Source organism: Pelobates fuscus, chromosome 13 (assembly GCF_036172605.1).
Source record: "Pelobates fuscus isolate aPelFus1 chromosome 13, aPelFus1.pri, whole genome shotgun sequence".
Taxonomy (NCBI): domain Eukaryota; kingdom Metazoa; phylum Chordata; class Amphibia; order Anura; family Pelobatidae; genus Pelobates; species Pelobates fuscus.
In genome coordinates, this window is record NC_086329.1 from 112,034,302 (window position 1) to 112,058,852 (window position 24,551).

At 40.6% G+C, this 24,551-nt stretch overlaps 1 protein-coding gene across 1 annotated transcript; it reads left to right on the forward strand.

Annotated features, from left to right (window-relative positions):
• Positions 1-19,505: 19,505 nt before the first annotated feature.
• LOC134582901 (olfactory receptor 12D1-like) lies at positions 19,506-20,489 on the forward strand. Its single transcript, XM_063439589.1, has one exon. The coding sequence runs from the start codon at positions 19,506-19,508 to the stop codon at positions 20,430-20,432; it is 927 nt and encodes a 308-aa protein (XP_063295659.1). The 3' UTR covers positions 20,433-20,489.
• Positions 20,490-24,551: the final 4,062 nt, after the last annotated feature.

Consider the following 24,551-nt stretch of genomic DNA (forward strand, 5'->3'; position numbering starts at 1 on the left):
TGAACCATATACTCTACTTAACGTATATGGCCCACACGAAAACCAGGCAACTTTTCTTAACAAATTACTAACATTAGCTGACGCTCACAAACATGGGACAATAATAATAGGAGGTGACACGAATTTTATCCTAGACAACACCCTAGACTCCTCCTCCGACCTCCGAATATCACGCAAGACCCTTGCACAACGCACTATATGCACCAGCGCCATTAAACAACACCTCCATGACACAGGCTACCTAGATATATGGAGGATACTACACCCCTCAGAAAAAGATTTCTCATTCCACTCCCAGGTCCACAACTCATATTCGAGAATAGACCGGTTCCTCATTCACTCATCTCTAATACCCCGCATCCAAACCACCAAAATCGGACTCATAACTTGGTCTGACCATGCCCCGATCACGCTCACCATCTCCACCCAATACCCCACCAAAGGGGGAAGCTCCTGGAGACTGAACGAGTCTCTCTTGAGAGACCCTAACATTGTCGCACAAATCAAAACGGAATTGGAATTGTACTTTCAGACTAATTCCGCGGCAGACACTTCCATTCCAAATACATGGCAAGCACATAAAGCGGTAATTAGAGGCCTCTTTATAAAACTAGCTAGTCATGCAAACAAAAAGAGGCAAAAGAGATACAACGACCTCATCCAACAAATCAAAGCCTTAACACACACCAATAAAGGAAACCCATCCCAAGATCTATACCTACAGCTTAAACAATTACACACCCAACTCCAAGAATTGGAACTAGATAAAACAAATTTTATATTACAAAGGTATAAACATAAATTCTTTGCGCAAGGAAATAAAGCAGGAGCAATTCTAGCTTCCAAACTAAAATCGCGGATGATCAACTCAAGAGTAGCGTACTTAGTAAAACCAGACAAAACCAAAATCATGAATCCACAAGACATTGTAGAGACATTTGCACAATACTACAGCTCCCTCTACAACCTTTCCACGGATACAAATACACACACGCCCTCAATATCACAGATACAAGACTTCCTCACCACAATTCATCTCCCGACAATAACTCAAGAAGACACAGCCATGCTCACTAAACCGTTCACAGTGGAAGAGCTAGGAACCATAGTTAAGAAACTGCCCTCCCATAAGTCGCCAGGACCAGATGGTTTTACTAATTTATACTATCAGACCTTCTCCGACACCTTAGCCCCTCATTTTACTAGACTCATCAACCACTGCTTTTCCGAGGGGGTACTCCCATCGGAGATGCTCCAGGCAAACATTTCCACCCTCCCCAAACCGGGCAAACCAGCAACGATATGCCAAAACTTCAGACCCATCTCACTGCTTAATTGTGATACAAAAATATATGCCAAAATAATTGCAGACCGTCTCTCAACCATTCTCCCACGTATAATACATAATGACCAATCAGGTTTTGTCAAAACTAGACAAGGCTCGGATAACACGAGGAAGATACTAAATATCTTAGCTCATATGGACACACAAAATATGGAAGGCCTTCTCTTAGCGCTGGACGCAGAGAAGGCCTTCGATAGACTCAACTGGGATTACATGACCCAAGTTCTACTTAAATTCGGATTCCCTAAAGAATTTATTACAGGCATTATGGCATTATATGCCTCTCCATCTGCTCGGGTATCCAATGCAGGATTCACTTCAAACCCGTTCCACATCACTAATGGCACTCGCCAAGGTTGTCCCCTATCTCCCTTGTTATTTGTATTGTCCCTTGAACCTCTAGCGCAAAAAATCCGAATGAACTCCGATATAAAAGGTATTACCATTAACGACACGGAATACAAACTATCAATGTTTGCAGACGATATACTTCTCTCTGTAACACAACCTACACTATCACTACCACAACTCCTGCATACCCTCGAGGAATATAGCCGCATTTCCTATTATAAACTTAACCAATTGAAAACCCAGGCCTTACCTATACGTCTCCCAAATACAGAGATACTTCGAATGAAACATAAGTACACATTTGACTGGAGACAGACTTCCCTCACCTACTTAGGTGTGAAGATCACAAGCACACTCAGAGGTATCAACACATACAACTTTGCCACGCTACCACAAACCTGCAAGCTACTACTACATAAATGGAAAAATGTAATGCTATCATGGTTAGGACGGATAAACACCATCAAAATGATGGTCCTACCAAAAATACTGTATACATTCCGAATGCTTCCAATTCCCCTCTCCCCCACGTTACTCAAACAAATACAGTCCATATTAACGACTTATGTATGGGAAAATAAAAAACCCAGACTACCGTTAGCCCTGTTACAATCCCCCACTAAAGAAGGGGGCTTGGGATTCCCTAACGTAACAATGTATCACAAAGCTGCCCTGCTAGAACATGCTATAAAATTACATGCACCGAGACATACGCTTCAATGGGTCGACATGGAAAATGGGTATGACCCCAAAGGTTCAGCAATAGACCATATGTGGACCCCCAAACACCTAAGGGACAAACGCAAACCAATTCTGCCACTCACCAAATACATAATCCAAGTATGGGATCACTTCCACCACTCCAAACTCGATGACACTAAATTCTCCATCTGGGCACCGATCACAGCCCTAAACTCGATATCACCATGGCTATCGTTAAACAAATGGAAAGAAAAAGGAATCTCAAAAATTGCAGATTTGTGTACACAAGGTTCTTTGTTACCGTTCCCAGAGTTGAAAACGAAACATTGTTTACCCCCATCATTCATTTTCCCATATATCCAGCTGCAAAGTCTCATATCTGATAGGGTAGCTACCAATGACAAACCTGACACCCACAGTCTATTGATGTACAACCGATGTCATTCTACACCGGTTAAAAATAAAGCTCTCACTACATGCTACAATACATTGCTACACCAGAATCCTCGACCTGAATTTAATTATAGGAAACTCTGGGAAGCTGAATGTGCTCAATGCCCCTTAGACACGCAGTGGTTGGCGTCACTACAAGCCCTAAAAGGAGTGACAACCTGTTACTCACATATAGAAGCTCATAAAAAACTAATCTATAGGTGGTACTACACCCCTGATAAAATACATCGGATGTTCCCTCTCTCATCACCTACTTGCTGGAGATGTGACAAAGACAAGGGTACAATGACACATATTTGGTGGGACTGCCCAGAAATAAAACCACTCTGGGAAGAAACACAACGCATATGGAAACAAATAGGGTTGAACCTCCCACCACTTACCCCTATGTTAGCTCTTTTCCTACTGATTCCAGTAAAGGTACCCCGAGCAGACGCCCACATATTATTGATGACAATACTAGCCACCAGAAATATAATTGCAGGCCATTGGAAAAAACTGGGCTGCCCACTACCAGCTTTGATAAGGCACAAATCCAGACAGTTTCTCAGATACGAGGTTTTATCTGCCACTACTCCCAAACAGAGTCAAATAGCTACGCTAAACTGGCAAAAGTGGAGGGACCTAGAAACAAAGGACTAGTCAAATACATATATTGCAAGTCCTCCAGGGTAAATAACAAGCCACATAAGGTCTACAATTCTAGCAGACAACTTCTGAGCTCGATCATTGTACACCGTAGGAACTCTATCTATATGTTATCTATATGTTATAATTGTCCATAAGGAATTGATCCAAGAATAACGATTGACAGTTAAATCTTGCCTATAATTAAATCTTGTCACTAATTGATACTGAATAGATACCAGATTTTACCAACGTAAGCTGTACCCTTATCCTCAACCTTTGACGACATAATACGAAAAAGCTATCGATTCATGTTAACTTGTGAATAATACAATATAAACACCAGTGATGATGAATACCTGTACCACATATATGAGCCTGCTGTTCCTTGTCACAGATTGTACTGTAAACCACTACTTTGTATAATTGTGAAATTACTTTAACACCTTACATTTACATCCATCATGTCAATGTACTATATTGTGTATATACACCCTTCCCCCCCCCTCCCTTTTTTCCTTTCTGTATCCCTCCCCTCATTGCAATTTGAAAAATCAATAAAAACTCTAATTAAAAAAAAAGAAAATAGTCCTAGATATAATTATATTTAATTTCTTTGGGAGACGGAGAATGAGCTTCTTATGGTTGCTTGAATCTGTGGGTGCATATAAAAATAAAAAATACAGAAGACATGAAGGATACAATAGTACAATACATCTTACAAGGTGACTGCTGGGGGGAAGATGCATCTAATACCTTTCCCTTGAGTCATTAGACTAACTGTAAACAAACATTACCTGCCAGCCACGAGGGAGTCCACCAGTGGGACTTAGTGATGAAGACAAATCTCATTGGAAGGAGCTCTAGCTTTCTGGTAATTAAAAATCAGAGTTTTGTTGAATGTATTATATTATGGAATATATTCTCCTTTAAAAAAAAAAAAAAGTTATAAAACCAAAATATCACAATTTTGCAAAATAAATTTGCCAAGTTCTGAGGACAAAAAAAATCAAAAGCAGATGCTTTCATAACTATACATATTTAACATGTAATTATTACCATATTATCATTATTATGATATGGCTATTGCTGATTTCACAACTGGGTGAAATACAGAATAAGGAAAAAAGTATCAGATACTCTTCATTTTAATTTATAACAATTTGGTCCAAACCTGACCAGACTTCAATCAATCTATTTTCACATTTTTTAGATTATGAACGTGTTGCATTAATTCAAACTTCCAATACATCCAACGGTAAAGCTCTTTAGTGGAAACTAAAACCAGATAGAAGATGTGCCACCAACAATAACAAATATACCTTAAAATGTTCACTATTCTGTGATCTTTGTATCAGAACAATATACCTTTAAAATAATGCATATAGTGCAAAACAGTATATATAAAACAATTTGTGTCAAGGAAACACATGTCTCTGAGCTTTAAACTTAGCTCAAGTAATATCAGCCTTGTGGTTCGTTTAGGCGACCCTCCCCTTCTTTGAAGCATTTTTTTTATTCTGTCCTGTGTAGTTATTTTAAAAGAGACATGTAGCGGAACTCCAATATTCAGCAAATAAATATCTCCGCTGTAGACTCCTTGTAGGTGAGGAATCAATAAGATATCAAAGGCACAATCCATCCAGTAACTGGACGACAAACATTTCTAGAAGATGTGCCACCAACAATAACAAATATACCTTAAAAGGTTCACTAGTCTGTGATCTTTGTATCAGGATAATATACCTTTAACCATAAATGCCATTTAACTTGAGCCTAACGTTTGGCTCTGGGTTTGTGAGTATTTATTCTATAATACTTTGAAATATAATATTGAATTAAATACAATATTGCACCATATCTGTCTTGTAGCAGAGTGAACATTGTTATACCCTTTTTCATTCCCATTGTTCGGTTGTCCATACCCTCACATTCATTTACCAAACCCCATCTGGGTGGTCTCTGGGTTCACATAATTTAATCACCGACAACCCCTGGTGGCTAATCACAAATTGTTTGTTAATTAAAGTGTTTCTACTGTGTGGCTTCCGTTCATATTACCGAATGCACGTGTGCAAACAAATGGCAGCCATTTTGTCTCTCGAACGTGGGCAACAGTGCACGGTCGTCGACGACCTGGAACTAATTTCAGCTACTCTACTCCACCACACTGATACCGCTGCCCATTCAACTTCCCGAACCAGTAGGAGAATGGCATTTGGTAGACATAAACTACCAAACAGGGGCAGCATGTGTATGCTAGCAGACAGGGGGAGTTGTTGTTGTGGGGTTCTGAACTATTAAAATGTATTTTATACCAATTACAAATAATGAATATTTTCTGTACCTGATGTGGTGACATTTTGTCATCAAACTAATATGGTGACCAGGGGTCATGTGATCAAGCTTATGTATGCCTTTCTTACAGGGGGTAAGCTTTACCCTTTTATATGGTAATTGGGTAATTCAATACCTTTAAAAGTAAGGAAAGAGATAACCACTTCCCCCTATCTCCATTCCTCCCTGTTTATTCTTGGCTGTGATAATGAGCAGACACGTGAGAAGATATGGGTTAATTTTTATAATGGTGAACTGTGAGTGGGATCTGATGACTTTATAAGGTTTAGTTGTTATTACCAGTTAGTTAGATTGTGGTTGTTGTTGTTTTAGTTAGTTAGATTGTGTGTCATTATTTGTATGTTGTTGTTGTTTTGTCTCTGAATAAATATTTGTTAAAGTAGACGGACCAGAGTTTATATGTGTATGCGTAGCCCAGGGGACATTAGCACCGAGTTCACCAAATTTTTCACCCAAGTCTATAACCATTCCCCAGCACTCACGAGCACGAACAATGCACACATGGACCAAGTCAAAAACTTTTTACAGAGCACTAAGCTGCCACGCCTACCGGCCCCCACAACTGCCTTCCTGGGAGCACCCATAGAGCATGATGAAATACACAGAGCCATCACGGACCTCAAAGGAGGGAAAGCCCCAGGCCCAGATGGTTTTGATGGCTCCTATTATAAAACGTTCAAAGAACAGCTGATCCCTTAACTAGCCAACATGTACAAAACATGGACAGAAGACGATTCACCTAACACCGACCTATCCACAGCAGACATAGCCCTAATCCCCAAACCAGACCGTGATAACACAAATGTGGCCAACTACCGCCCCATTTCCCTCATCAATTTGGATCTCAAAATCATGCAAAGATACTAGCCACCAGACTCAATACTATCCTACCCAAGCTAGTGCATTCAGACCAGGTGGGCTTTGTCCCCAACAGGCAACTTTACGGGAACACGAGACGAGCCGTCGACCTGATGTGGTGGGCCAACAGGACGCGAACGCCTTCTCTGGTCCTCTCACTGGACGCGGAGAAGGCTTTCGATAGAATCCAATGGCCGTACATGTTTGCCCTACTTGAGGAAATGCACCTTCTCCCTACGTTCATAAAGGCGGTTCAAGCGCTCTACACGGCCCCAAGAGCTCAGATACTAATCCCTGGGGCCCAGCCGCTCCCATTTGACCTTAAGAATGGTACTCGTCAAGGATGCCCACTCTCCCCCCTCCTCTTCGTCATGGCCCTAGAGCCCCTGCTTCACCAACTAAGAATGGACAGCAGAGTGAAGGGCATAAAAATAGCATCTGCAGAGTTCAAGGTCTCCGCATACGTGGATGATATCTTGCTCACCCTTACGACTCCCAGAGAAACAGTCCCCTGGGTCCTTGATATCCTAGACACATACCAGCAAGTGTCTGGATACAGAATTAACATTGACAAATCTGTCGGCATGCCTATAGGGCTTCCGGATGCTGACATACAGTGGCTGAAACACACCACAGCCCTTAGACTCCACACACAGCCCATTAAATATCTGGGTATCAGACTCACACAACACCACGCTGACCTATACGCTGAAAATCACCAACGATTAACTCACACCATATGTAAAGATCTCGACAGGTGGCATGAGAAGCCTATCTCGTGGCTGGGAAGGCTACATGCTATAAAAATGAACCTGCTCCGGCGCCTTTTCTTCATCTTCCAAGCCCTACCGGTGGCAGTGACTAAGACTGCCCTTAAACCATTACAAACGGCAAAAGACAACTTCATTTGGGCAGGTAATAGACACAGGATAACAAGACACACATTATATGCCCCCAAGAGTAGGCGAGGCCTTGGGCTCCCGAACTTACACCAGTACTACCTGGCAGCACAGCTAGCACAAATTGTAGAGTGGCACTCGCCACCAGATACACACAGATGGGTGGATATAGAAACACTCCTCATGAGCACAGACCTGCCCCAGTATTGGATATGGGTACCTAAACCTGACTGCCCGGAGTTGAGAACCACCTGCCCTGCCATCCTGAACTTGAATCTGGAACACTACAGCACACAAGTATGCCCTTACGCATCCCGTCTCACCTTTGACACCATACCTTCGAAACAAAGCTTTCCCCCAGGTATTACCCCTCAAGATTTCCGAGGCATCGAGGACACGGGTCTACAATGGTACAATCAGCTTTTCCAAGACGACACATTCCATACCTTTGACAATTTAAAAGCCCGGGCCCAACTGACCAATAGAGACTATTTTAGATACCTACAATTAAGGGACTATTCAAACAAACCACACATACGTAAAGCGGCCAAAACAAAGCCCACGTTTTACGAAGAGCTCTGCCTCTCAGATGGACCGTGTGCCGGCCTTATCACACGATTATATGAGCAGATTAGCGCACCCACAAAGTACTCACAGATACCCTCATACATATCACAATGGGAAGAACTTCAGCTAACACTAGACAGTGGGGAATGGCAAGACATATGGGAGGCAGCGACCAAATCCTCAATATGTGTCATTCACCAAGAGCAGTGTTACAAAACAATTATGAGGTGGTACACCACCCCTGTCAAGCTCCACCGCATGGGTAAAACTCCATCTGACGTCTGCTGGAGGGGTTGTGGGGAAAAGGGCACATATTTGCACATGTGGTGGACTTGCCCAAAGGTCACCCGATACTGGAGCGACATAGCTCACCTTCTGACGGATGTTCTGAAAAAAACAATCCAACCTGACCCCTGGACCTGTTTACTAGCTAGACCACTCAACAATCTCCCCAACAAGGAACAAAAACTCTTAAACAAAATCAATTTGGCTGCCAGATGCGCTTTAGCGCAGACGTGGCTTCAAATAGACACCCCGCACATGGACAGGGTAATTGGAAACTTTAAAGAAGCCTTTCTCATGGACAAGCTCACGGCTCAGGTGCGCGACACATATACAGCATTTCTCATGATCTGGGAACCATGGGAGGACTACACTGACTCACAAACAGTGCCTTAACCCCCAGCAGGTGACTCAACAGATGACCCGCAGGGACAGACCCTTTCTTTTCTCCAGCAGTGGGTCTCACACCCCATACCTTACCCTACCCCCCCCCCAGCATACACCCACCCGCCCCCTCCTAACGCAATTGCGCCAGTATACATGGCTAAACCAGGCAAGTCCTAAAGATATACGCCCCAGAGGCGGCAGGGTACAGATGGATAGCACAGATGGGACGTACAACCACACACCAGGGTGAGGCGTGAGAAACATGGCCTAAAGTCATAAGATGGTTGAAATACACTGCAACCAACAACAAAGGCCCAGAGATAACACAACCTCTATGTAAAGAGGGGTTCCCCCCCCCCTACTCAGGTTTCCCCCTCCCTTCCAGAATTTTGTTCTTCCTTTTCATTTGTTGTTATACAAGTGAAATTGTGAAAAAGTGACGGAGTCCAGTCTAGTATACAGAAACACAATGTAAATGTACAACCGAGCTGAAATCGGCCTCTGCGCAGGTCAGAATGTTATGTGATCAAACCTCTGCCTTACAAATGAACCGTCTGGCTTCTGCGTAAGCCATGTAAGACAGTAAAACCTGAATATTGTTATCTGTCACAATGAAAATAAAGAATTAAAAAAAAAAAGGGTTCAAAATCATTGCCTGGAAATTATAGACCTGTGAGCTTAACTTCTGTGACTGGGAAAATATTTGAAGGGCTATTAAGGGACAATATTCAGGAATTCATTGGGAAGAACTTTGTTATTAGCAATAATCAGCATGGTTTTATGAAACATAGGTCATGTCAAACTAACCTAATTGCATTCTACGAAGAAGTAAGTAGAAGTTTAGATCAGGGTGTTGCAGGGGATGTGATCTATTTGGATTTTGCCAAGGTATTTGGAACCGTTCTTCACAATAGGTTAGTCTTCAAACTAAAAGAAATAGGTCTAAATGATTATTCTTGTTCTTGGGTAGAACATTGGCTTAAGGATAGAGTACAACGAGTTGCCATTAATGTTACATTTTCGGGCTGGAGAAAAGTGGTAAGTGGTGTCTCTCAGGGTTCTGTTTTTGGACAACTTCTTTTTAACATATTTAGAAATGATCTTGAAATGGGCATTGAAAGCTATGTTTCTGTGTTTGCAGACGACACAAAACTTTGTAAATGTGAGCAGGATATTGCTTTGCTGCATAGGGATTTTGATAGATTGGGGGATTTGGCACTAAAATGGCAGATGAAATTTAACGTAGAGAAATGCAAAGTTATGCACTTTGGGGTCAAGAATGCACAAGCAACTTACACCCTAAATGGTAGTGAACTAGGGATAACCACACACGAGAAGGATTTGGGAGTTGTTATAGAGAACAAATTAGGCAGCAATATGCAATGTCAATCTGCAGTTGCTAAGGCCAGTAGGCTTTTGTCATGTATAAACAGGGGCATAAATTCTCGGGATGAAAATATAATTTTGCCTCTTTATAAATCGCTGGTAAGACCACACCTTGAATATGCTGTGCAATTTTGGCCACCTGTTCTAAAGAAGGATATCATGGCACTAGAAAAAGTGCAGAGACGAGCTACAGAATTGATAAAAGGAATGGAGCATTTTAGTTATAAAGAAAGGTTAAAAAATTTAAATCTCTTTAGTTTGGAGAAAACGGCGCCTCTGAGGGGATATGATAACATTATACAAATATATTCGGTGCCAGTACAAACCAAAATATGGAAATTTATTCATAAACAGGGCTATACATAGGACACAAGGTTACACATTTAGGCTGGAAGAAATGAGATTTCATCTAAGGCAAAGAAAAGGTATTTTTTTCCAGTAAGAGTAATTAGGATATGGAATTCTCTGCCTAAAGAGGTGATTTTATCAGAGTCCATACAAATTTTTAAACTGAAATTGGATAAATACTTGCAAAAACATAACATACAGGGGTATAATTTCTAATTAGTGGGCTAATAGCTGCTTGATCCAAGGAGACCTCTGACTGCTATTTTGGGGTCAAGAAGGAAATTTTTCCTAGTTTGTTGCAAAATTGGAAGCGCTACAGACTAGGTTTTTTACCTTCCTTTGGATCAACAGCAAAAACATATGTGAGGAAGGCTGAACTTGATGGATGCAAGTCTCTTTTCAGCTATGTAACTATGTAACTACCCGACCCAGTTCCCTGTCTGCAAACAAAACAAAGGGTGTCTCAATTTTTATACATAAAGATACATGTTACAGGGCAGATTTATCATCCTTGTGGGTCTATTCAACAACACGCTGCTAACCCTGGCCACAACCTACTTCCCTAACATGGAAGCTAAACACTACCTTCAAAATCTTCTTCTAACCATTGATGAGATCAAAACCGGAGGCCTATGTGGGGATTTAAATTTTATCCAATCACCAACTCTTGACACTACAGCCCGACAAACAGGCCAAAGGAGAAAACAAATACACATCTCATGCAAAGCTATGACTAAAATACTCGAGCGACACGGTCTAAAGAACGCCTGGTGTATTCTGCAACCCTCACTGGTGGACTACGCATTCCACTCCAAAGTACATAACACATACACCCGAATAGACACATTCTTCCTAGACAGTACCTCCCTAGCCCAGCTAAAGGACTGTACAATGAGGGAAATCACCTGGTCTGACCATGGACTGGTTCACCTACTCCTCCACGACAAGTTTCAATTCAAGGAAAAAGGACAATGGCGTCTTGGCAGATGACACCTTTTGAGACACGGTTCAAACAGCACTGACTGACTACTTCCAAACCAATAGCACAGGGGAGGTCTAAGATGCAGTAGTGTGGAGTGCCCATTAGGCAGTCATTAGGGGACTTTTTATACAGCGGTCCTCCTATCTCAAGAGAAAGAACCAACTCACACTGCTAGAATGCTACAAAGCACTATCCGCACTCTTCGCAACGGACAAGGAGCAGCCTGCACAGATGCACCTGACGAAAATTAACGAGCTGCACTCGACCATTGCCCATATACATGCGGAAAAAACAAACTGACTACTCTATAAACTCAAAGCCACCACATACCACTGCTCAGGAAAAGCCACCAAATACCTGGCAGTGAGACTCAGAACTAGACTGGCCCAAACTAAAATCTCCCATATCATGGACGACGATGGCAGGAAACACATAGATCTGCAGGCAATTAGTAACACATTCGCTAAATTTTACTCTAAGCTTTATAGCCTGAAAATTAATGATACTATGACCCACCCCCAACCCTCAGACATAGACCACTACTTAGCTGACATCATACAGTTTTAGGAGAACATATTCAGGCCCTTCTGCAGCCAATCACCTTACAAGAAATTATGCAAACCATTAACCAACTCCCTCCGGGTAGGTTTCCAGGTGCAGACGGACTCCCAAACTCGTACTACAAGAGGTTCAGTGCCTCCTTGGCGCCGCAGCTCCTATAGGTGTATCAGCAGCTGCGACCTCTGGCCATTTGCCTTCTGAAATGCTATCAGCTACAATAGTAACAATCCACAAACCTGACAAATGCCCGGACTTATGCAAAAACTACAGACCCATATCCCTTCTAAATACTGACGCAAAGATCTACACCAAAATTCTTGCAAATATACTTAGCCCAATCTTACCACATTTTATCCATGATGACCAGACGGATTTCGTGAGAGACCAACAGGGCCTAGACAACACCAGAAAACTCACATTGGCGCAACCTGAGCTCGGGGGGTCTAGCCGAGGAGGTCTACTGTTAGTACTGGATGCAGAAAAAGCATTTGACCACCTCGGCTGGGCCTTCCTGAAGCAGGTTCTAGACAAATTTGGGTTTCCTCCACAAGTAATCCGACAAATGTTTGCTCTATATTTAACGCCCTTGGCACGGGTCACCCAGACAGGATTCCTATCCCCTGCCTTTGAAATCACGAACGGGATGAGACAGGAGTGCCCCCTATCCTTGCTCCTATATGCCCTCGCATTAGAACCCTTACTGCACTTCATAAGACAAGACAATAAAGGGCATAAACCTGGGCAACAAACAAGTTAAAATTAGTGCGTTTGCCGACGATGTACTACTATATATTGAAAATCCCCAAGACTCCATACCCACATTAATGAGGTTACTCCGTGCTTATGGGCAAGTTCATATTACTCTGTTAATGCGGCCAAAATGCAAGACCTACCAATAGGTATTCCAGCCCACGTTCTACGCACCATATCCTCCGCCTATGACTTCAAACAGACTCCATACCATACCTGGGACTAATGATTACCAAAAACCCCGCTAATCACATGGAGGCAAACTATGTCTAGGTTTGGAACAGGTGCAGCCAGCTGCTGAAACAATGGGCGCCGATGTATCTGTCCTGGACAGACCGCATTGTTACACTAAAAATTTCCATATTACCCAGGCTGTTGTATCTGTTCCACACTATCCCTCTCTGTCTCCCCTCTTCCTACTTCAAAATAATCCAGGATGACATAGGTAGATTTGTCTGGGCAGGAGGTAAAGCCTGTGTACCTCTACAGGTCTTACAAGCCCACAAGAAACTAGGAGGCCTTCCATTGCCCAATATGCAAACCTACCGCAATGCAGCAGTACTAGCCACAGCTATCCCACATATTACCTCTGGGACCAACCCGCAATGGGTGTCACTGGAAAACAATTCCATAGGAAATGAAGAAAAATAATATGCACTCGTTATAAAAGTCTAGGATAGCTCTCACTCTTGAAGAAGCCCTGGACGGGTGAAACGCGTCAGTGGAACCCTTAATAATTACCTACTATTGTTTTTAATACTCTTGTTAAATAAATAGTAAATTTTATTATATTTTACTTATTTATTTATTTTTTTACTTCCTGGCACCATCACATCCTCAGGTGGGGATTGTACCACCCTAGAGCAAGTTCTACTCTAGTAAATGTAAGTACAATACTTGACTCTTCTCTTATATTTAACAGTACTTACTTCACAATAGGAGTATCTTTTTGTATTTCCCTATATATGTCCTGCACACTGCACCTTACTTGAGACGACAGAGACGTCCATATCCACATATATCCTTAGACGGGGATTATTCCGTCCACATGCATTACAGTAGAGCTCCAAGTTAGCTCTAATAAATGTGAGTGCTACCATATTTAATTATCTCACCACTCCTCTCCAACTATACTGTACCATTGAATACATTTTGTTTTTATCTTTGAGGTCAATTGCATGTATAACCACCAAAAGAATTGTGTATGTATACATTTATATATATTTTTTTAGATATTATTTGGGGCGCGGTCTCCTACCACTTTTCTGTTTTAATTCCATAGGAAACCTTGAGATCCCGCATTTCCTTTGGACCCCGACACACCTCAGGCCGAACCTAACCTTGTTTCTACTCCAAGTCCAGCTCCTATTCCAGATCTGGGACAAATATAGGCCAAGACTCGGTAGCACCAACTGTCTCTCCCTGGCGACTCCTCTCAGAGACCTACCTTACATGATACGCATGTTCAGCCCAATTCCATGGCACCACAAAGGCGCCACGCACCTCTTCCACCTATTCACGGCAACCACATTGGTAGACTACCCGAGCCTAGTCGACAAATACGCTATCCCTCAGTCCTCACTATACTTACAAATAAAATCTTACTTGTCTACAGAAGAGAAACAGTGCCCAGGCCTCCATAGGGATGCTACTAATGTTACCTCATGGGAACAAATGTGTATAACGGCAAACATCTTGCCCCATTGTAAACCGATCTCCATGTGCCACAGCTCCATCTTTAATTATAACCATTTCTCCACTACCAAATATGTGCAGCAATGGGAAGAAGATCTCCAATGCACAATACCACCTACAACCTGGAACACTATATTGTCTGACCCACTTAAATTATTAAAATCAACCTCCCACATCGAACAACACCATAACATTTTCTACCGGTGGTACTTAGTACCGACCAGGCTACATAAGATCTTCCCTGCCACCTCCCCACTTTGCTGGAGATGCCACAATGCGGAGGGCTCGATGTACCATATCTGGTGGAGCTGTCCACGCCTGACCAAATACTGGACGGAAGTCCACAAATTAATCCAAAACACATAGCTAACTCGCATTCATCCCGAAATCTTGCCTAATATTGGATCTCCCCAGAGAGATGCCCCAGCACAAGAAAAATATGGCACTTCATATCGTCTTGAGGGCCCAGCAACTAATAGCAAGGAGATGGAAATTTCCAATACTCCCCAACAGGGAAAACCTAGTTGAGGAAGTACACAAGCACAGTATATACGAGACTTCTGATAAGTCCCTCTTCCCCCCCCTCTACACTCTACTGGAAAACATGGGAGCTATGGCACAAATGGAGGTACCACTGCCCATTCAACTTAACCTAAAACTACCGAACAGGGGGAACGTGTGTATGCTAGCAGCCAGGGGAAGCTGTCGGTGTTTGTGTGAGAACTCTCCAAAGAAGACCAGTGGAAGCCTAAATTTCTCTGGAACTGTTTTAGGGCTTTGGCCGACTGGCCCAAACTTCACTCGCATGGCATTTCTAAACCACCAAACGGATCTGAGTGATATTTTGACAAAGTGTGTGCTCAGATCCCAGCTATTCGGTGAAGCAACCTTCGTGGGGTTCTGAACTATTAAAATTAATTTTATACCATTTATAAATATTGTATATTTTTTTTACCTGGGAGATAATTTAATTATAGAGTTGCCCCTCCTCAATTATCTCCCAGGCACAGAGGAGGAGTCTGTGATGGTCCACCAGGGGTAAACCCTTGGGATATGATTTAAGAAAGTGACAGATGTAGCCATTTCACTGGGGAAATAATGCAAGAAATTATGAAAGCCTTAGGGATCAGTCAGGCCTTCCACACCCCTTATCACCCCCAGAGTAGTGGGAAAGTAGAAAGGGCAAATGGCACCTTAAAGAACAAGATTGCAAAAGCCATGCAAGACACAGGGAAGCCCTGGACTGAATGCCTTCCCCTAGCACTCTTTTCTATGAGATTCTCCCCCAATTCCAGACATGGCCTATCCCCTTTTGAGATCCTGTTTGGATGTGCCCCTAAGACAGGCCTCTATTTTCCCCAAACCCTCCAGATGCAGCATGGTAGTATGACTGCCTATGTTCAGGCCCTACACCAAAGATTAGGCAGGGTACATAAACAAGTCTTTAATTCTATTCCAGATACAGACTCTGATTGTGCAACTCACAAACTGCAGCCTGGTGATTGGGTGGTGATAAAGAGGCATGTGAGGAAAGGACTTGAACCACGCTTTGACAGTCCATTCCAAGTGCTCCTGACTACGGCTACCTCTGTAAAACTAGAAGGAAAAGCCACGTGGATACTCGCCAGTCACTGTAAACAAGTCACTCCGACTGATCCACCAACCATTTTATGCTGTGTTCGGATATGCTACTCTGACTTGAGACCAGAAAATAATAATGCATGGCAGGAAAATATATGGTTGCAGATAGCAAAGGCTTTTAATTTAACCTCCTTGTGCCTCAACTCTCTCCTCAGTACTGGAAACGCCATAGAATCTTGTCTTATAGCTGTCTTTACCCCCATCTCACTGTTGAGGAAGTACCTACATACCCATAGACACCATACATCTCTACAACTATATTCTTATGCCTTCAACCCACTGGTAGGCAAGCCTCCCCTAGCCCTGAAGACAATTAATGTGACAGGCACTGAACTATGTTGGTCTTTTTCATGTAATTGTTCAAGAGACCCTAATACTGAATCCCTGTTTTGCCCCACATGGTGGAAAAATACCACGAATTGTAGAGCCCTACGCACCACTATGAATTGTACCAAAACTCACCAAGTTATGAGTTACCACTACAATGTCTATCTTCCTAAAGGATGGACTTTATCCTGTGGAAATATTACTTATGCTTATGTCCCAGGTAACATTACAGGAGGTCCCTGTGCAATCTCTCGCCTAACCATGACCATGTTTTCCAAATCTGACCTGATCACTAAAACCACCCAGCTACACAAACTGCTGAGAGACAGGAGAGATGTTAAAAACATATAAAAGATTTACATGACTTAGTACAGGATATCAAACAGGATACTGGCTTCTTTGGGAAATGGGATTGGACATTTGGGCTAGGAACATGGTTGACTTTACTAATTAAGAACATTTTGTACTTTTTGCTATTCGCTGTATTTGTCATTATGGCTATTTTTCTAACCTTTAGATTTTTTTTCATGTTTTCTAACCTCTCTATGTAAAAGCTAACCTACTGTTGGTCATACCTTAACTTACATTCCAGCTCCGAAAGGTTTTATGATGTTACCTGCGCTAACAAATGAAGGAACTCTCCTCCGCTGAATCTGGTGGTCTCTCAGTCCAAGGGAACCGTGGTGAAGCAATAAATGAATGTCCCACAGGCTTTGGCTAGCAGGCCTGGAAATACGTTGGACATTTGGGTGACCTTTGGATCAAAAGAGGGGATCGTGATAGAATTTATCTTGATTCCAAGGCTCAAGCTTATAGGTGTCATATAATTATATCCTGTATTAAATTTGGCTAACTTGGACTCAGGAAATGCTTGATGCTTAAACAACACTTAAGACCATATATGTCTAAGTTCCGGGAGCAGAGAGGCCCCACCTAAGATGTCTCTACTCTAATCATTGTGTTCTCTCTTACCTTGAAACGTATTTGTTATGTGTACATGACGCTCATCCCTATGTCTTATCTGTACTCCTTTACTATTACTGTTCTAAGAGTATATGCACGTAAGCACTTACTTTTTAATGTATAAAAACCCAGCTGATGAATAAAACGGCAGAGGCTTATTTTGAATACCAACACGTGTCTGGTGTCTAATTCTCGCTTCTCCAAGTGCACTTGTAACAACAAATTGGGTTTCCTCTGAATATAACAAAGATCAACATTCTGACCCACATCACCAGCTGTGGCTGAATAAAGTTCAGTTGACTCCCAGAAATGTTTGTTGTCCAGTTACTGGATGGATTGAGCTTTACCGTTGGATGTATTGGAAGTTTGAATTAATGCAACACATTCATAATCTAGAAAATGTGAAAATAGATTGCTTGAAGTCTGGTCAGGTTTGGACCAAATTGTTATAAATTAAAATGAAGAGTATCTGACACTTTTTTCCTTATAATGTATTTCACCCATTTGTGAAATCAGCAATAGCCATATCATAATAATGATAATATGGTAATAATTGCATGTTAAATATGTATAGTTATAAAGCTTCTGCTTTTTATTTTTTTTGTCCTCAGAACTTGGCAAATGTATTTTACAAATTTGTGACATTTTGGTTTTATGACTTTTAAAAAATAACAAAAGGAGGATATATTCCATAATATGATAAATTCAATAAAACTCTGATTTTTAATTACCAGAAAGCTAGAGCTCTTTCCAATGAGATTTGTCATCATCACTAAGTCCCACTGGTGGACTCCCTCGTGGCTGGCAGGTAATGTTTGTTTACAGTTAGTCTAATGACTCAAGGTAAAGCATCTTCCCCCAGCAGTCCCTTTTTAAATGCCTTAGTGTTCCGGGGTTTACAACCTCGCACAGACAGAATGCTTTGGATTGTTTCTTTGTCTATTTCCTTTCTCGTTGCAATCAAACCCGACCAACAGCTCATTGTCACAAGCATTGTCTTATTACCAGTAAATAGTAGAATATGAATTAACATTCTGGGTAAACTTTAAACCTTCTCTGCAAAGATGTCAACATGAAAATGTCTTTCTAATTATCTAATTATATCCTTAATTAATCTGCTTACTGTTTTATCTTGCCACCATAGAAGTGTACATACCTGCCTGTTTAATGTTCATTTATGTAGGCCTCAATTTAATAGTTTTGGATAAGCTTTACACATTATTATTATTATTATTATTATTATTATTATTATTTTGTTTTGGCAAAATGTTTAATAACCTTATTTTTAAAATATTAAAATATCAAAAATATATAATGTACTAATTACATTGATAGCTGATTTTACAGCTCTGAAACATCTATCTGGCATTACACTACATTTCCCATGATGCTTAGCTTGTATAGTGGCTGACTTTAGCATTTCTATTCCATATGTTGGGTATCGTTGGTATAAAAGATGCAGCCACTAGATATGTTTATCTATAGATGGACACAGACAGATCGTGTTTTAAATAATGTTCTGTATGTATCAAACACATTGACCATTAATCATTTAACTAGAAATAAGTGGGAATCGTTAGTCCAAAATTAATGAACTAGAGAAATTCTTAAATTCCTGGCTATTTGTATGTTGGTGAATAACCTTATTTGGGATCTGTTCACTATAGAGTCAGTTTTGATGACTCAAGAGCCAAGCAAATCAAACTGGAATGTTTTCCATCTTCATCTGATTTGTTTTCTTTTTTATTATAATCGGTTCTAATGCTGTGTGCGATGGGCTAAAAGGATTATATACAGCAATCTCACAAGAATCAGGTCAGTTTTTAATGATTATTTAAAGGTGGAGTTCAGTATTGAATCAAACTATAAATCATATAATTCCTATGTTTTCTCTGTGTGTGTGTGTGTGTGTACTGTATATAATGTATGCACAATACACATTCTCTGCACCAGATACAGATAAAGCAACTAAACTTGGTGCAATAATTGTAATAGTTTATTACTTTATTTCCAGTGACAAGTAATGGAGATTGCTAATGTGACATCAGTTAACCAGTTTATCCTGATGGGACTCACCAACCTGCCATGGCTCCAGAAGGTCCTTTTTGTCTCATTCCTCTTCTTCTATGAGATTAATATTTTGGGGAATCTTATAATCATGTTCCTGGCAATGCGGGACCCTAGTCTTCAAGCCCCCATGTATTTTTTACTTGCTAATCTTTCCTTTCTGGATATATGGTTTTCTTCAGTCACCGTTCCAAAGATGTTGGTTGGGTTCTTGTTTGATAATACAATCTCAGTTTGGGGCTGTATTGCTCAGATGCACTTTTTCCACTTCCTGGGATGTGCTGAAGGTGTTTTACTTGCTGCCATGGGTTATGACCGATATGTTGCTATCTGTAGCCCATTACGGTACAACACGATTATGAATAAGACATTTTGTACCCAGCTGGTTTTCACATCATGGTTTATTGGTTTCTTTTCAGCTCTGATTCATTCAGTTATGACGTCAATGTTGCCATTTTGTAATTTTAACAAGGTCAGACACTTCTTCTGCAATGTTAAACCAGTCATTAAGTTAGCATGCTCAAGTACATTCATTAACGAAATCACAGTGGCAACTCTAAGTGGTTTTTTAAGTACTTGTACTTTTTCCTTAACTTTTTTATCTTACCTTTTTATAATCATTCATCTTTCCAAGATACATTCCTCACAAAGAAGCCTCAAAGCTTTTTCGACATGTTCCTCCCATTTGACTGTTGTCAGCTTATTCTATGGCACGGCCATGTGTACATACCTTGGGCCTTCTTCAGATGTTTCAATAGAAAAGGACAAGGTGGCAGCTGTACTGTTTACTGTAATCACACCAACCCTAAATCCTATCATTTATACTTTAAGGAATAAGGAAGTGAGGAAATCTCTGAAAAAAATGTTTCAATCATTGCAGTGAATATATATAGTGCTAAAACGATATAACCATAACCATGTTATAAATAAGGTCATTTCAACTATAATCTCATTTTTCAATTGTTACAAGTAGCAATTGTTCCATGCCAGATTAACAGATATTTGTAAACATGTGACATCATCCTATCCCTTATTATGGATCCTCTTTCGTAATAATAACTTTTATTGGAATGTACAACTTTAAGCTTATTAAAGATTTTATTTTCATCCATTATTCTGAAGAAGTTTTTGTGTCCCGTTCTGAGGCTATGGAGTTAAATTAGGAATTGGAAAGACCTGAGAAAGCAATGGCAAGTTTTAGGTCAGTATAAAAAAAACCTCCGATATTTTTATAGCTTGCTGTTTTCTTGGTTAGTTTCCTATGATTCCTGGTTTAGTCTTCATTGTGTTTTGATATTCTCAGTAATTGGTACATAAACTGCTGATTTTTGTAGTATAGGTTACTTTTTATTAGACAAAACTAATTTCTCATCCCCAGGTGTGACCTGTTCATTCAACATCTTTTAGAACCTTTTAAATTGTTTTATTATAAATGGTAAAATGTAAAAAAGCATTTGGTTAATTTCCAGTTACTAACATGTATCTTTGGTTATGTTGTAATTAAAAACGAATTTACTATCTTAGTTCATAACAAGGCATTTCTTGTACACTAGAAAATTAATTCTTAGGGGCAGGGCCTGACTGCCGGAGGAAAAGGTTGCATGGTGGCAGAGTTCCCTCATTTTTTTGGTTTAAACTTGCCTTAACAGCAATTCTTTCTGGAAAATATCCGAAAGAGAATGGTGCATCTGACAATCACCATGCCACAAACAGAGCTAAACCAGGAGTAATTACTAATCCCTTCCTCAAGTGCATCTGTGGTGGTCTCCCTTGAGGCCTGCTGCGCGGCTCAGGGTGAGGGAAGCGGCCAGTCTCTTGTTTAGAGGTGTCCTGTTACCATCTGGGCTCTTTCCACCCCTCTGGACTGGAGGGGGTTATACCAGCCTAAATAAAGGAGGAAGTATACAAACTAAAAAATATAATAAATGAAATAAATATACGTTTCATGAAAGTGTTCCCAGGTGTACCTCACTGACACCTAATATAGTGAATAATGGGGGAAAAGTGGGAAAAAACACCAAAAAAAGTACAATAATCATATAGTACAACCTGGAAATATAGATCTGGGTTTAATGGATCCTACTGAGGATATATAATGAATCTACAATAATAATAAAAACATATCATAGTGTAATACGGTTAAAAGATAATTAAAAATTGTGATGTGGTAGCTGTGGCGGAACCAACCTCGCCACTGAGAACTGGAGAAGCCTGGTTGCTAGCCTCCTGCCCAGTGATTATGGTCCCTGGGAGATATTGCCCTTTAAGGGACTGAATTGGGGCTTATGGACTGCTACCATAATGTACTGACCCTTTAAGAACTACATTTGGGCATGTTTTAGTTTATATTGCTGCTGCTACTGGCCCTTTTAGAATCATCCGTGGACATATTGGGACGTTTGGGAATAATGTCCCTTTAAGACTTTGTAACATATCACAGTAATACTGTCTTAAATATTATGTAGGTATTTATGTGTTCGGTTAAACTGGGGATATGTAGAAATGTGTGTTTTATGTGTTAAATGTATCAGTATGTAATTTTATGTCTTTTACTGTCTTTTTGTCTGCCATGTGGGTAATGGAGTTTTGCCCTGTCCTTGGAGATAATTAGATTCCTTCCCCAATTATCTCCAGGCCAGAGGGGAGGGATTGTGAGGCATTGTGGGAGGTAACCGGTCTGAGCTGGAAAGCTAGGGGTTTTAAAAGATACTTTACTAACTTTTGAACCCCTGGTCTGATCCATGCCATTTTTTAATATGTTGTTCTCCTGAATGGATTGATTGTGGATATGTAATTTTGTGTGAATGTGATGTATGGTTTTGAAGTTATAAATATTGTGTAAAAAGTATATTTTAAACTGTATGAATAATGGGATTATGTGTCACACTAAGGGGAGGGGATGTGTGGGAGGTAACATCTATGTCATTGGTTATTTTATGCCTCCCCCTGGGTGTGGCCTGTAAGTGTACAATTGTAATAAAAGCCAGGCTGGATGTGCCAGTCCAGAGTTCCTGTTTTACCCTCAAAGTGAAGTGTCGTCTCATTATTGGGGGAGGATTTATTGCATGCTGTTCCAGTTTGACTGCTAGGAGTGCAAACCTATTCGTATGGTTCCTATTCAACTGTCTACAGCATTCAGAGGCTTGAGAGGATTTATATGCTTCTCAGATTCGGTGATTGTGGTGTCTGCCAGAGTGCTTGGAGTCCTCAGGAAGTGCTAGGAGCATCCTTTAACGGAGGTACTCAGTCGGGGTGCCAGGCGATCCGTTACAGTAGCAAACTCACAAACATATGTGGAAAACTTGCTTCTCTCCCCCCTCGGGGTAAATTGATGTATGAAATTGATAGAAGATCCTGATATCATATAATCTTTATAATAGAGGAAAAGAACCATATATGGTGAAGTATGTATAAAAATAGAAAATCTTTTTTTTTTTTGCACTTACAAACTGGCAGAAGATGCAGGCATATCTCCGCTACAAGTGGAATTCAGGTACAACAAGATGGAACTGGAGATAACCCAATCTTAGCCATAGAAAATAAAATACATAGAGGAATAAATAAAATAAATCAAAAGTCCGACCAATCCGACGCGTTTTGTCCAAAGGGTAGAAGGACTTCTTCTACCAACCTACACTGACAGATCCATACTCTCATGAAGATAACTTTTAAAGGCACTAACACACCATAGTGCAGTAATACAGCACCTACCTGAAGGTCCCAAGCAACCCACCCTCCTGGTCAACTCAGAGCACCAGGTGCGCCCAGAGGACAGGGCACAATCAGACCTGGAACATAGAATGTGACATAGAAACATAGAAACATAGAATGTGACGGCAGATAAGAACCATTCGGCCCATCTAGTCTGCCCTGGTTGGTGCACGTCTGCAGCTACAGAAGACTGTAGGCCTAAAGTTGGGAAGTGGCAGGCTCCATTCAGGGTTCAATCTTCAGAGTCACAGGCCCTTTGATGGGGAGTCGGAGGGACTCTAGTGACTATGATTCTGCATACTGTTAGTATTTGGTGAAAATATTTTATTTTCATTTTATTTCATTTGTACTTGTTTTAGCTTATTTTGAAGCCATCTCACTAAATGTCTTATTCTGCTCTTGAGAATTGAATGCTATGTCACATCTACTGTCAGTTTTAAGCAGTATTAGCAATGACTGCACACTAGGTTTCACTCATGTAAGCTTCTGCAAATATTAGGTTAGCTCAGTTAAGTGACCATCACCTTTTCTTTCTAGCATGTCAGTATTTTCTATAAGCATAGGTAGACCAAACATGTTGCTATATCATATTTTATTATCCTGCTTCACTATGTTATCAGTTGACATGTTATAATATACCTACCACTTCTGTTTTCTGTTTACTGACGTATTACTCCTGAGTAACATATTGAAAAATGTGCATTTCTAACTCATGCCATGCTAATATCCCTGTTGATATGCTTATACATGCTGTTGTGGCATTATATGCATGTATGTCAAGTTTTTGCACTGGAAAAAATATAGAATTGAAAAAATAAACGATTATTTAAATGGTAGCTATGGTGAAATTTATAGTGGAAAATCTTTTATCCGATGACTAAAAAGAACCTGGTAAAATCATTAGAACTTGTTTTAGTTTGATAGGTATGGTGGGATTGCTTTTCAGTAAAAAAATAAAATCCACATATTTTTTATTCTGCTGATACTTTGGGAATTTGCAGTTACAAAAATGCCAGCAGATAATTGCAATCAGTGTTTTTATAGTTTTCTATCATTTTACCAGATTGTTCAAGGCTATACATTTGCCATTGTATGTGTGTTCTTTTTGACTAACACTTTGTGCCCACATTTTCCTGCAAAAAATAAAGGAATAATGGAGACATTTGCATTTGCTCTGAATTCTAAGAGAAACATTTATATATAAACAGGTTAGTGTGATTCTAGGTGCTTATGTAGCAGTATATCAATATTGTAGTAAGTATAGAAGCTGAAACCACTATGTAGGTGCTCC